This window comes from Misgurnus anguillicaudatus, chromosome 1 (assembly GCF_027580225.2).
Source record: "Misgurnus anguillicaudatus chromosome 1, ASM2758022v2, whole genome shotgun sequence".
Lineage (NCBI taxonomy): Eukaryota > Metazoa > Chordata > Actinopteri > Cypriniformes > Cobitidae > Misgurnus > Misgurnus anguillicaudatus.
The window spans coordinates 16116289-16132459 of NC_073337.2; the positions used below are offsets into that span (position 1 = coordinate 16116289).

At 36.9% G+C, this 16171-nt stretch overlaps 1 protein-coding gene across 2 annotated transcripts in view; it reads right to left on the reverse strand.

Moving 5' to 3' along the window:
• The window catches only part of LOC129432171 (thyrotropin-releasing hormone-degrading ectoenzyme), a 125725-nt gene that overhangs the window by 18964 nt on the left and 90590 nt on the right, over positions 1–16171 (reverse strand). For both annotated transcript variants that reach the window (XM_055190393.2, XM_055190392.2), the window contains 4 exons: positions 15573–15661; positions 9292–9425; positions 9072–9127; positions 90–237 (listed from right to left, as the gene is read on the reverse strand). In XM_055190393.2, the coding sequence (XP_055046368.1) occupies positions 90–237; positions 9072–9127; positions 9292–9425; positions 15573–15661 (427 nt within the window). The remainder of the gene's footprint in view (positions 1–89; positions 238–9071; positions 9128–9291; positions 9426–15572; positions 15662–16171) is intronic.

Sequence of the window (16171 nt, forward strand, 5' to 3'; positions counted from 1 at the left end):
CCAACTGCCAAAAATTTCATACAGCAGTTGTCAAGGTTAAAACACAATTAAACAAGATAACTGATCCGAGATCAGGTGTAAAGACTCACACTAAAGAGACTGTGGTCTTCAGTGCGGTCCAGTAGTTTGTCCAGCTGGTAAAGAGCTCGACTAGCAGCGTGCCAGGGCAGAAACTCGGTCTCCTGAGACAAGTATGAGATGATCTGCAGGGGGATGTTTTGGGGCAGATAGCCCGCTCTAAAGAAAAGAGAGAAACAGAAAAAGTGTGTAGAAAAATCACATTGAAATCAGGACACGCAATGCATTACTAAAAGCATATTTTGCCACAGACACAGTTAAACATAATGGATTCAGAACTTCAAATGTAAAAAAAATGTTTTACTGTTTTTCTTTAGCCAGTCACTTTATGCATATTTCCCCCTTGGTAGGAAGAAATATCATTTGCATTTGGTGACAAACGGTTCATTTTGTTCATCATTATTCTTTAAGAATAACTTGAGGCATTCTGCTTTGCGTGTGGAGTCATAATGTGCTGTGAAACAAAAACAGCTTCTCCTGTACAACTGCAGTCTTTTACTTTGCATAAATCCATAAAATCTCTGACAATGCAGAGAGACAATGAGCACTAACAGCACATATCAAACCCTTTAGACCAGCATTTACAGCAGTACATTAAATCTTAGATGAAGTATTTCGGCATGACCTTGGGCTGTGGTCAAATAAGACTCAGTAAATTCAGCTTTACAAATGCAGCTCATCATCATCAGCACCTATTTTTTTATCAGTTCCACTTTCCCTATCTCCGCTTTTCCCTTCGGCCGATTTAGAAACTTCTTCAAACCTCCCATGAGAGATGAAGGAGAGAGGTGGCCTATATCCTTAGAGGAAAAACACAAGATAGACGAGAACCTCCCAGAGTCGTGTAACCAAACTATGTTTTATTGGTGCGGTTTACTATCGTTCACTATTAATTGGTGTTTAAATAGCACATAGCTTGTTAAACATGATAACTCAATGCAATTTTACTTTTCTTTTATGACTGCATGGCGATATATACATATGGTTCATGTAGCAGTCAATAAAGAACCATAATCACAAAAACTTGGTGAAACCGGTGTCGAAATAACCGAAATACTTCAGTGCTTTTGTAGCACATTAAACACATCATTATAAAATCTACAGGACCTATTTTAACGATCTAAGCGCATAGTCTAAAGCGTACGGCGCACGGTCTAAATGGGCGTGTCTGATGCCGTTTTTGCTAATTTAACAGAAAAATTAAGCGGAGGAAGAAAACCCCCAGTTTAAAAATAATGTTAAAAAATGTGTTGTTTTCATTTTTATTAAAATTTTTATTTTTTGGATTAAAACCTTTAAAAGACGTTTTCTTTCAGTCATAGAAGTACAAATAGCAGGCTTTTAATTGCTGTAAATGTATTGATATCCTACATAATCATTGTAATCTCATAAAATAATTTGCAAATATGCAAGAAAAGGTTTGTACTCTAAAAATACTTTATTTGAAACAAACAAGAGATAAAGAAGCATTTCAGCAGTCGAACAGCGCCATGGGATTTTTACAAAGCATTACTTAAAAGAACAATGTCGCACACCTGTTGGTTCCGGTTAGATGCGTTGGATAAAGAGACAATAATAGTCCAACAAACATATATAAAAAAGAGATATCCCGCACACTATTAACTTGCAAAATATTAAAATAATTTATTGCGACGTTTGCATATGCCTGAAGAAGATCTCACGATCGAAACGTCGCAATAAATTATTTTAATATTTTGCAAGTTAATAGTGTGCGGGATATCTCTTTTTTATATATACAAAGCATTACTTAAAATGTTTCTCATCTCACCATATCCACAGGTACAGATTTATCATATACAATAAATCCGTAAGGTAGCATTTAAAAATGTATGCATTTGTTTAAAGCAAAGCATTTATTTACTTACCAGGCTACAGGTGAAGCAGCTCTTTGTGCCTTCTAATGTCTCATAATTGGTTCTCATTTATGTCCAAGAGACTCAATAATAATCTTTCACATTCAATCCTTTAATCTTTCATATTTAAAAGCGTTTTTGTGCTGCTGCGCATTCATGTATGTGATAAACAAACCCGCGTTGTCCCGTTTATATGCGCATATTACTGCGCTCTTTAAATAACAAAAAACATATTGCGCCCTTGACTTTAGACCAGGTTTTTTGTTGGTCAATAGTCTATTTTAGTTACCTTAAAATAGCAATGCGCCAACAATGCGCCTGAACACACCTCGGTTTCAGACCAGAACGCCCATGGGCGCAAAAGTGGGCGCAAATGCATTTGCTATTTAAACAACGTGGAGCTAAACGTGAAAATGATCATTGCGCAGGGTTGAAACTAGCAAAAGACACTATAGAACCCCGTATTTTTGTCACATCACAACAAAGGTGAGTTAACGGAGCCAGAGATTTGAACATCAATATTTTGGCTATATCTAAAAGGGTGAGACTTTAAAATTAAGTCATTTTTTTAGTATCATGGCTGATATTTAGGTCAAGATGAACTAAGTTTTTTTTTAAATACCAGCGGGTATATATAGAGCCGCTTTAAAGCCTCTTAAATAAATCACTGATTTTAAATTGGTCTGTAATTGCTCTGCTCATTTAGACAGAGCGTTCGCATTCAACTAGGACTATTAAGAAGCTCCATTACTTAGAGTAAAAAAAGAAGAACTCACTATTTACATAAATACTTCAGAAGAAAACACTTAAATGTAAAAATATTCACTTGGCATCTTTACTGTGTATGATATGACAGATTTGTTGACTGGTCCACTAATGTCCTTCTGTCTTTATGGCAACAACCTGCTCCACCGCTGTGATGCTGATGCTGAGTTATAAACAGATCATAATTTCTATGAAAACACTGTCAGGACAAACAGATAATTATTACAGTAATGACCACAAGCTGTTAGCAGCAACTGTTATTTGCTAATTTTAGATACCGGAAAAGAGCAAATACTAAAAATAACCAGCTATCAATTTACAAAAATAAAAATGATGTGTTGCAAGCAGAAAAATGAATGCAGTGCTAATGTGTTAAATGGTTTAGGTATTAAAGGCTTAATCGTATGAAGAAATGCAAAATAATCTCCGCAAAAATACAAATGAAACTGCATTGTTGACATGCATCTGCATTATTGTGGAGAGAAATAGAATGTCTTTAAAGGTCACATTCTTCCTGATCCCATTTTTCAAACTTTAGTTAGTGTTAGAGCATAAATAATACATGTAAAATGATAAAGCTCAAAGTTCACGGCCAAGCGATATATTTTCTTTGACAGAATTCACCTTTCAAAGCCTACATCGAATGGCTGGTTTGGACTACAGCCCTCTACTTCCTGATTGAATGACGTCAATATAACAGTTATTGACTAAACTCCGCCCACAGGAATATGTCAGTCGTCAGCTAAACTCAAACGGCTCTGGCTAAGCTAAGCTGCTATCAAATCACAACACACTAAACAAACTACACAATCACAACTCATTACGTATTTCTGAAGGAGGGACTTCATAGGACGAGGAAGACATCAGCCTGTTTTTTTTTCTTTTTACAATTAAATAACTTAAATTAACATACATTTGAGGAATAGAGCACGGAAAAACAATGTAACATTTGTAATTTGTCCTCCGTCTGTGTGTGCGCGCGTGCCAGATGCATTTAGGTGCACTTAGTAGTGCACACATGGAGAGATGCGTTTCAGAAAGCAAGCAAACATAAAATCTTTCTGTTCTTGACAGGGAACATACAAACAAAACGATCTTCACAGTATTCTTTTTCCAATAAAAACATTAGTTTATGTCTTAGGTTTATGTATAGATTAGGCAGAAACCAGGTATGTGCTTCAATTAACCTAAGTCTGTGTCATTAATAAAGACAGTGTTATGATTCATTTGATTTGATTTCTGTACCTAATGCTAATTTTAGCCCAACTTTGTTCTTTTTAAAAAATGTGTAATTTCTTTATTTTTTTATTTAAAAAATTGGTGAGGGGGCCCCCAAACACATTCTGCTTAGGGCCCCTAAGAGGCTCGGGCCGGCACTGTAACAAATATAAGTTATAAAAACTCATCTGTAGTTAAAACAACTCATCTCTAGTCAAGATAAATCATAGTAAGTTGAAATGACTTGTAAATCTGAGTTGATTAAACAAACAAAAACAAAAAATTAAACCAGCAAAGAATTTTTTTACAGTGTGATCACCTAAATGGCAACTTCACAGAAAACTATTATTTATAACAAAATAACATCAGTAATACTAAAAAAGAGCTAAAACCACTATGACTTATTAATTAATAACTATTTAGATGTCCTATAAGTTCTTGTTATTTCATAAAATGAAAAAATGTAAATATTGAGGTGCAAGGGATTATGGGTATTTGTCAAATCATTCTTTACTAACAAATTTAAGTTCATTAAACTTGAAAGATTATGTGTATGGATTTTGTATGTCAAAATAGTTACATAGACTTTTGATTAATGGCCGAGGTGGACGCATCTTAAAGGTGTAGTGTGTAACTTTTTTAATGATCTCTTGACAGAAATGCAATATAAAATACATAACTATATTATCAGTGGTGTTTAAAGACCTTTCATAATGAAGTGTTATGTTTTTAATTACCTTAAGCCCGGAATACACTGCACGATTATTGGCTGTCCCTGTCGAAAGATTGTCATCGTGAAACAATCGTCGCGATTTTTGTGATCGTGGCTCTCCATCGGTGGTCCTATGTCGTACAATGAGAGAGGTTCAAAGACGGCCGTTTTCCCGGTCTTGCTTCCAAAGATAGTCTACGATAGTTTTCTGACAGTGTCAGAAATTCGGCATGATCACCGCACAGTGTGTTTGCTGCTACGACCTGCGCGCCGGTATTTGTTTACAACGAGCGCATGCTGGTGACGTTGCGCAAAGTGTGACGCTGCCGCCGAAGCTTCCGTGTCATCATTGTACAGTCTACATGCCTCTCGTACCCGAGTTTAAACGATACATGTCGCACAGTGTGATAAGGTAATGATCTTATAAGAGGACAAAAATCGTGCCGTTTATTCCGGGCTTTAGAATGAGACGTTTTTATGTACATACACAGAGGGTCCCTTTACATGAAAGTCGCCATTTTGTTTCTACAAAAGCCCTTAACGGACAAACTTTTTTTACTAAGTTGTCTCCAACGATGACATGGTTGTCCGGTAGCGGCTACCATAGCTTCTATATGCGTTTCGGTGAACTGAAACGTTTGTTGCAATTTGCAAGCTCACCATTAGATGTACTAAAATGTACACACTGCACCTTTAAGTATTTTTACTTTCTACATAAAAGTAAATTTTCAAGTATTTGTATTTTATCAGTGTTTTTCTTTGGAAAACATACATTCCAAAGCATATTATCTTAAGTACATTAAACCTCTAGTATTTTTTTCCTTAAGTAAGAAGTACTTTCGTACTTTTACTCACGAAAAGTTAAAGTACACAATTTTTATGTAATTAGGTATTAAATCAATTGCATTAATATGCAATATAAAAGGAATACACAGTATGATTCTATGCTTTAGAATGTAGTGAACATTTTTAGTAAAGTAAAGTAATTTTTCCCAAGACAAATACTCTGATAAAGCACAGATGCTTGGAAAATGTAACTAAAATACTTAAGTAGTGTCCGCCTCTGATTAATAGGTCCACCCAGGCATTGTGAGCCGACCTCACAGTCTGCACTATTTTGTTGGCGTCGGATTGCTGTGGCAATACCCTAAAAGACAACTGCTTTAAAAACACTAATTAATTCAATTATCCATAAATTAATAATGTGGCTGAAGTATAATCTTCAGTGTCAAACTGTGCTGCAACACTCCATCGATCCAATAATTAATATTAACTTAAAAGCCTAACTGAGCTTTGTTAGGTAGTGTTATTGAGATATGCAAGTAATTCCCATGAACACCAAAGATATTTTATAAAGGTAAAATCACTTGAGTCAAGATCTATAGGCATAAATGCCAATTCTGAACACAATCATATAGTACAGTATAAACACAATTTCTCATCTGAGTAGTTCACAGAAAACCAAGCCTGTTTCGCGGTGTGATTAATGATGATGTTTTTAATAAACAGTCTGGTATTCTCACCACTCACATAAGACATAAGAGCCAATAACCACCACCACAGATTTAAGCACTGAGGTTAAATAAAACAGCTTGTTAACATCAGCTCTTTATCATTAGAGGGAAGTACTCTACTATGAGTTACATTAAAATAAAAATCAGTACTACATTTCAGTTACCTTGTTTTGATAAACAAGGTCTAGACAGTTAAATAAGCAAAAATATGATAAACAACAATTTTTAAAGTGAAAGCAATAAGCATAACTTTTTACCTTTGGATTACACCTTGATTTACTGAATCATCATGCTTAGAAATCAGTTCATCTGGTTCATAAAATGCAGTTCTCTGCATTCCTGTTAAATCCTTGTTTAGCTCAATGACACCAGCACAGGGCTGGGAGATAAATGTGTCACTTCAGTATAATGAAGCGTGGTGTTAACACAAGCAGAGCAGAAAGACCAAAACATTTTACGGCTTCCTGATTTAGTTTGTCAGTGTCTGTAGTGAACGCATTTTACAATCTGTACAAAGCAGTGCCACAGGCAAACATGCAGCTGCATACTGGGAAATCAAATAATTAGAAAACTTCATCAGTAATAATTAAGTATTTAAAATGTAAATAATTAAAACACTGATTCGAAATGTATGAATTAATCAGTAACTTTTTGCATACATAGCTTCCAGTTATTGAACACTTCTGCAGGCCTGGCTTCATTAAGCCAATTATGCCTTTATTAAGATTATCATGGTTTTAAACAAGACCATTGGGAAAGCATCTGTTCCTTCAGGGCCTATTGGCAGGCGTGGCTCTATAAAGCTTCAGATTAATGCTTTTGGAATGACTCTGGCCTCCTATAAGAGAGAGTACAGAGTCTCTCTTATGAGTACTATCTTTCTGTCCCATCTCTCACATTAAGGAGTGGACCTGTGTGACACTACAAGTAATGATGAGGGAGCAGAGAGTTTTGGACACAAATTATAAGTTTGCTTATTATCCACAATCTTACAGCTTTCTCATTTAGTTTGTCAGTATCTAATATCTATACTGAATGGATTTTACAATCTGTACAAAGCAGTGCCACAGGCATACAGCTTCATATTGAGAAATCAAATAATTAGAAACTTCATCACTAATAATTAAGTATTTAAAAATGTTTTTGATTTGAAATGTATGACTTAAAGGTGCAGTGTGTAATTTTTTAGAAGGATCTCTTGACAGAAATGCAAAATAATATACAAAACTATATTATCAGGGATGTATAAAGATCTTTCATAATGAACGCTTATGTGTTTATTACCTTAGAATGACACGTTTTTATCTACATACACGAGGGTCCCCTCACATGGAAGTCGCCATTTTGTGCCGCCATGCTTCTACAGAAGCCCAAACCTTTTTACTAAGTTGTCTCCGACGATGACATGTTTGTCCGATGGTGGCTACCAGAGCTTCTCTATGTGTTTCAAAAGCAAGATCAGTGGACTGAGCCGTTGGTTGCACTTTGCAACCTCACAATTAGATGCCGTTAAAATGTACACATTGCACCTTTAAGTTTTTTTTTTTGCAAACATAGCTTCCAGTTATTGAATATGTCTGCAGGCCTGGCTTTGTTAAGCCAATTATGACTTTATTAAGATTATCAGTGTATTAAATAGGACCATTGGGAGAACATCTGTTCCTCTAGGGCCTATTGGCAGGCCATGGCTCTATAAAGCTTCAGATTACTGCTTTTGGAATGACTCTGTACTCTCATAGGCGTCACAATTCACTGTCCTTTCTATCCTCCTTTATCTTTCTGTCCCATCTCTCACATTAAACAGTGGACCTGTGTGACACTTCAGCTAATGATGAGGGAGCAGAGAGAGTTTTGGACACAAGTGATGAGTTTTCTCATTATCCACCAGCACTGTAAGGGCTAATAAATAGTCTCCCCAAAAATCTCATCATGTTGAGGGCAATAATAGGCTATTTCTTCTATAATGTCAGAAAGTAACTGATTAGAGCTTTATTGGACAATACTGAAAAGTGCTGACTGGAGTTAAGTATGTATGACAGTTTTGAACTTCAAAAGTCTTTTAGGGTTTAAACAGGAAAATACAGTATGACCCTTTTAAGATTTATGTCTTTATAATGGTTTTTACTTCCGTTCACGCCAAATCTGATGCAAGTAAACGACTAAAGTATAAAATACACATTTCAATTTATATTTATGTATTTGCAAGACACTTTTATCCAAAGCAATTACAGTTCATTACAAAGTAAAATCAACCTGGGTTCCCTGGGTTTACAACTTTTTTGTGCTGCTAATGCAATGCTCTACCACTGCTATATACAAGAGCATCAGTACTTTATATGTGTTCTCTGAGAATCGAACCACTGACCTTTGCAATGCTAAAACAATAAAAAATAAATAAAAAGTAAAATTATTTATTGTACTATGAAAACATACTGAAATATCCAAAACACAAAATGTCACTGGCTTTCCAAAAAACATTATTCAAAATTAAGCTGCAAAAATCTCCTCTTTTGAACTCTTAAAAATTACTATATGACTGCCAACATACAGTATACAGCAATGGTGCCCATTTTGTGTTCTGACAAACACCTAAACACAGTTAAAAAGTAACATATGGCAAATCTTACTAAATGTTTTGTTTCACTTGGCTGTGTCTAGCACCTGTTGATTTGTATATAATTCTGAAAAATTACAACGTTAAGATTGCGAGGCAACAAAAGTTTATCTTGTACTTGATGTAATACCCTGAACTGATGCTTTGTGACAGTAACTGTGACAATAAAAAACACAATAAAGTTGATTTAGAAAATCTCTAAATGTAAGGTAAAATTATCATATCTCCCATACGCCAGGTGATGTTGTGGCTTTGTAATGCTCTACAAGTTTCAAGAGGGGCCAAACAGAACCCACCTTGCCAAGTTGAAGACATCATCTATCAGACCTGCCCTGTTGCCCACGGAGATGATCTGAATAAAAAGAGAAGCAGGCATTTAAAAAACACATTTAAGATAATTACAAAGATCTAAGAGTCTTGACAGTAAAGAGGGACAAGAGAAGATGGAAATGGAAATGTGGAGGAAGACAAGGTGACAGACGTAGAAGCAAGAAAGATGAATTGTGGGTGATGTACCGTAGGGTTTGTCATCAGTTGTTGAATAAGAAGTCTCCAGTTGTGGAGGTCATAATTCACTCTGAAGTAGCCTGTTTGATTGATGTTTCCCAGCAACCAGGTCTCCCCGTCCATGTGACCTACTCTGTGTATCTCTATAAATAAATGAGAACAAGCACACAAAATATTTAATGACACTTCTGACAGCTGATCTGTAGCTCAACTTTTATTACACCAAGTGCACACACACACACACATGACATTAAATGATGGCCTAGACATTTAAATTGAATTTCTTTGGATTACAGTTAGATAACTTAGATGACACTAAAGCCACCTGTTTTCTTCAGTTGCTGTAGATTTATTTACTTTTACAAGTTTCATAATTTTTTAAGAGTTTCAAGCCATACACCAAAGCAACCCACTCCAGGACAAATCACATTATTAAAGATCTACTCCATAAGATCATCTGCGATGCTTAATGGGAAGGGGATATTATAGATTGTTTGATTATTCTTAACGTCATTCCAGCATCTGTGGTTATATTCATGGGGGTAATGGCTAATCCATACACAAGTTAATCCACACACACAATGGGAAAGGGGCAATTTGGCCACTCCAATTTACCTAACCGCATGCTATTGGACTGTAAGAGGAAACCAGAGTACCCAAAGTAAACCCTCGCTGATACATGCCAACCATAACCGTATAAAAAGTAATGTGTTTTAAAACAAAAATGCACTAATGTTAACATACACTCACCTAAAGGTTTATTAGGAACACCTGTTCAATTTCTCATTAATGCAATTATCTAATCAACCAATCACATGGCAGTTGCTTCAATGCATTTAGAGGTGTGGTCCTGGTCAAGACAATCTCCTGAACTCCAAGCTGAATGTCAGAATGGGAAAGAAAGGTGATTTAAGCAATTTTGAGCGTGGCATGGTTGTTGGTGCCAGACGAGCCAGTCTGAGTATTTCACAATCTGCTCAGTTACTGGGATTTTCATGCACAACCATTTCTAGGGTTTACAAAGAATGGCATGAAAAGGGAAAAACATCCAGTATGTAGCAGTCTTGTGGGCGAAAATGTCTTGTTGATGCTAGAGGTCAGAGGAGAATGGGCCGACTGATTCAAGCTTATAGAAGAGCAACTTTGACTGAAATAACCACTCGTTACAACCAAGGTATGCAGCAAAGCATTTGTAAAGCCACAACACGCACAACCTTGAAACAGATGGGCTACAACAGCAGACGACCCCACCGGGTACCACTCATCTCCACTACAAATAGGAAAAGAGGCTACAATTTGCACAAGCTCATCAAAATTGGACAGTTGAAGACTGGAAAAATGTTGCCTGGTCTGATGAGTCTCGAGTCAGAATTTGGCGTAAACTGAATGAGAACATGAATCCATCATGCCTTGTTATCACTGTGCAGGCTGGTGGTGGTGTAATGGTGTGGGGATGTTTTCTTGGCACATTTTAGGCCCCTTTATTGCCAATTGGGCATCGTTTAAATGCCACAGCCTACCTGAGCATTGTTTCTGTATGCTCTGCTATATATGCCTACTTAGATATAAGACTAAGAAAATAGTCTGTTTGATGACAGACTTTTGACCTCTTCCCCTCGTTTCTAACGACAGTAGTTTCTGCTTAGGATGGCATAACCTTGACGCCCTGTTGCATATTGTCACAGGAGCGAAAGTGGTCACAGTCATACTTCATTCCGAATTTTACTGTCGTTTGCACTATTGTGTGGCAGCGTTTTTACTTATATTAAATTATTTTTATTTAGGTAATTTATATGACCGTTTGATGACCATTAATCATGGGGGGATACATTTTGCCCCACCTGGGATAATAAATAATTCATCAGAGGCAGGGATATAAAGACCAGAGGGTGGGATAATCCCCACCAACCCCCCCCAGCAAATCACACCCTGCGTTCTCTACATCTCTACTGACGTGTTTTGGGTAGACACCAAAACCACAAATGATCTTTTAAATGAACCTCTGATAAATCATAGAAGCAGCCTTACGAAAGGAAATTTGCATTAAATAAATTAAACATTTTTCATTTAGTAATGTATGGCAGGTTTTCACATTCAAATGCAGCAATATCACAGTCCGACTTGGTGGGTTTTAAAGGAGAACAAATGCTCCTGCTAAGTGCTTCAGAGCTCCCCGTGGACTCAATGGATTTTGTGATCGTGATCCAGGCTGCATCCAACCATCCGTGGCCAGACTGCAAGAGTCAGGCCTGTTAGATAATGCATATAAATGGAGTCGCTGTGTTACATTCTCTGTTTTCTCCAAGAGCCATTGACTCCAATTCACTACTGCACACTCTTTTGTGTCGTATGCATGTAGCCCTGATGAGGGCTGTTTGTCAAGCCAGGTGAGCAGAGAATGGAGGCTGGTAAATGGTTTTACAAAAATGGGATCTCTCAGCTCTAAGCTTCACACACAGACCAAATCTAATCCCAGTGGCTCCATACTTAGTAGGGATGCTATGTTCTCCCAAAGTGTTGAACGTTTTATATATTCAAATCAATTTATGGCACTCATCACATAAAATCTTTGGTAAAAAAGCTAAAAAAAAATTACTGTCCTGTCTGTCACCTCTTGTCTGTTTCTTTTTTTAGTCTTTAGTGACAGAACTGTGATGCTTGTTTGGCGTCTGGTGTTTTGTCAGTGCATGATGTTTGGATCCTGACACTTCTGTTATTGTTTGGTTTCTGTTCCTTGTGTTGGGATCCTGACACTCATGCACTGTTATGTGGTTTCGTTCTCCCTGTTATGCACTCTTCTGTCATTCTGGTATGTTGTGTGGTTTTGCCGGTGGAGCATGCTGTCTCACTGTCAGAAATAAAGGATGTCAAAACCTGGGATGGTACCGTTTACAAAAGCCCTAATATGTACCATTTAGGTACAGATATGTACCTTTTAATAATCACTAACACAATATGCATCTTTTAAGGACCAATGCGTACCAGTTACAGTAGTTACTACTTATGTTTAGTTACTAATATTCACTCTTTAGGTGCTTTAGTGTACTTTTTGAAAGGGTACCGACACATGCATCCTCACTACACATAGAATGCTTTCCGTGAATGTTACGGCAATGTTACCAGGTCGTCTTTACGGGAGTGATCCCACAACATTACGGGAAGAGTTTTTGTTCACACAGAAGCCTCTCTGCCAATTTATGGCAATTTTCTGGGACCAAAGTGCTGTGTGAATGAGGTTTGCTGGATTCTGCTGTGTGAATGAGGTTGGCTGAGAGTGCTGGATTCCACGCCCTTGATTTTGGGCATTTTTTGCCCTTGTAGTTGGAACGGTACAATCACACGGAGCAGAAGCGTTAATGCTTCTCAATTACTTTTAATGGTTGACGTCATGCATTGCCAAACTGAATTGTGGATCCGTCAATGTCGTGTCACTGCCTTTGCTCGTGGCAGAAGTTGAACATTTCTCAACTTGTCAAGGACAAGTTTTATGCAAATAAACTAGTGCGAGCCAGCAAGTTACGTTTATGCAAGACCAGAGCATGTGTTACGGCCACTGTGATTGGCTGTTGGCTACGCTTTGACAATCCTTCCGTCAAGCATTAACGCTTTCGCCCTGTGTGAATGTACCGTCAGTGTGTCTGTTTGAGCACATGTTGATCTCTTGCAATGGAAATTTTGATTTCTGGTGTTGGTTTGAGCACAATACTTTTTTGTGTGTCACATCCACTTCTTTATTGGTCTGACTCTTTTGTTTGTCTGATCATTAAGTTAATTTACCCCACTTACCTTCTCTTGTTAACATTCTCATTGCCTTTCCTAATTTAACATCCCACTGGTCTCTCTCTCTCTCTCTCTCTCTCATGCCAGCATGTTGTGATGTTTCCCTGTAAAAGTTTGTTGCTTACGTTGGATGGTTAGTCCCATAGCTCTCTCTAGTCTGGAGAACTCATATTGCACTCTGTGCCTGAGTCCTTGCCTCTCTTAAGCTCATACCCATTCAGAGGCATTACGTAAATGCACTCCATTCAGACCAGTGGTTTCCAAACATTTTCATTCCGTGACCCACTTAGACACGTATTATCTATCTCAGGACCCACCAAAATATATATTTTTTAGAAAATACATTTCGAAAATAGAAAAATATTTGTATCTTTTAGAAGAGAGTAAGTTATATTTTCATTGTTATTGTATGAATGAAATAGAAGTTTTATTGCAACTCCAAAATACCTAATATCAAAACAATTGTTATTAATTGTCATTAATACAGCGTTTCTCAAAGTTTGGGGCAGGCCTCACCGGTTGGGAATAGGAACATTACAAGCAGGGCTTGACAAATGGGAGTTAACTCATCAATTAATAGAAAATGATGCCATGCCAATGATGAGTATTTAAGGTTTTCCGCAATACCGCTATTATTTTACAAGCGCAACTAATAAAACCCAAAAGTATCGGCTTAGGGCAAACAGCTGAATGTCCGTGTAAGTTTTGAGTCAAAAGTCCTTCACAAAAATGGAATTATCTCAGCTTTTTGCTCAAAATTTTGTGTTTTTAAAGAAACCTAACTCATATTTGAGAGGTACTATAAAAATAGAACTAATGAAATTATGATGAAACGGGGTTTATTGTTTGAAAGCAGAGGGTCTGTTCTTTCATTTAAAATATCTTATTTTTATATATATTTTAAGAAGAACATTTTCTGGAAGGCATTAACGTTTTGTGAAATTCGTGAAAAATGCTGGTGCTGGCTTGCAACTTAAAAAAAACAACGCTGGCGGGGAAAGAGTTCAATAGAAGCCTAACTTAAAACAACATCATTCTGTGAAAATAATGTCACACGGGACCATAGCCTACAAGAATGAATTGACGTCAGAATTTTAATTGAAGCGAAAGAAAAACTTTAATGTGGAAAGGCGGTATAGGCGGTAACGTGTATAAAAGTTAACCATGGATAAGTTTGAGACACAGAATGAAAGGAAAACTGAAGATTCGGCACATACAGACAGTAGAACCAATCAACCAAAAAGCCAGCAGAAAAGACTTTTGTCAGAGACAAAATGCAAACACAGTTGCATTACTATTATTTACTTCTGAACAAAGTCTTATTTCATGCATATTGAATACATTTGCACTTTTTTATACCCCTATTAAAAGTGTTTAATGCTACAGTAAAACTGTATAAATTTCAACAGTTAAAGGATCAGTCAATTTTCTTAAAAGAAATCTGATAATTTACTCACCACCATGTCATCCAAAATGTTGATGTCTTTATTCAGTCGAGAAGAAATTATGTTTTTTGAGGAAAACATTCCAGGATTTTTCTCATTTTAAAGGACCTTAATGGACCCCAACACTTAACAGTTTTAATGCAGTTTCAAATTGCAGTTTCAAAGGACTCTAAACGAACCCAAATGAGGCATAAGGGTCTTATCTAGCGAAACGATTGTCATTTTTTGCAAGAAAAATAAAAAATATGGACTTTTAAACCACAACTTCTCTTCTTCCTCCGGCTGTGTGATGTGCCAGCGCGACCTCACATAATTGCGTAATGGCATCGAAAGGTCACGTGTTAAATATATAAAACGCACATTTGCAGACCATTTTAAACAATAAACTGACACAAAGACATTAATTAGTATCATTCCACATACAACAACGTCAGAACGTTGCTCTTTCTTCACACTTGTAAACCCTGGGGCATAGTTTCGCATACTTCACCTGTGACCTCTTAACGTGATGATGTATTACATGAGGTCGCGCTGGCACATCACAGGACGGAGGAAGACGAGAAGTTGTGGTTTAAAAGTGCATTTTTTTTTCTTGCCAAAAATGACAATCATTTCGCTAGATAAGACCCTTATGCCTCGTTTGAGATCGTTTAGAATCCTTTAAAACTGCAATTTTAAAATTTTTCTCGACTGAACAAAGAAAGACATCAACATTTGATGACATGGTGGTGAGTAAATTATCTGGATTTTTTTAAGAAAATTGACTAATCCTTTAAGCTTAAAGCCTACTTGATTACCATTTTGTTGGGTAGATTAGTAACAGGTGGGGCTCAGAAACCCTTCCCTACCACCAAATGTGGAATGGCAGAAAAGGTTTGAGAAACACTGCATTAATAGGACAAAAGTTAGTTTATGGGAATGTAAACCATTTTAAATGTATTTGCCAAAATTACACTTTATTTCTACCAGTTTCAAATCTAAAGTGTAACTTCAAATTCAATTTAATGAGGAAAGCTGAAATCCAGTATCTGTGGTTCTTACAAAAACATTCTGCATAACTCTTACCTGTATGGTTACAGACCCAAATGGTGGTTTCTGTTGATATGTGACTTAAGTTTCCCACAGTGACGGTCAAGGGGATCTGCCACTGGAAGCTAAAATGACACAAACACAAGAATAAGAGATTAATTGCTTATACGTTTTATCTCAAGATTTTAAACATCACTAATAGAAATACATGTTCCCATGATCAATTCCAGCCAGGATATATTTGAATTCAGACGGCAGTTTTCCGGGATCAACATGCTGTGTGAAAAGAGTTTCTGTCTCTGTACCAGCATATAATGTAACATATAAAGCACAAAGGACCATCACAAGTGTCAAAAATCTCTATCTCACTTTTACATACACTTTCATATCCTGGTTCTCGCCAGCTGTCACATTCTGTGCAGTCACATCCTATTGATGTAGATTTATCTGAGATGTGTGCTTGCATTGTGTGTGTACGACCATCGCAAGCTATGAGTACGCCTCAAGTACAACCCTCTCTGACAGCTGTCACGCTGCATGTCCACCTCTCAGCCTGTCAAAATTGCAAACGCTGAGGTGTACGTGTTCTGCCAGCACCAATTGAGCAAACCAACAGCTAAGGGAAGCACCACTAA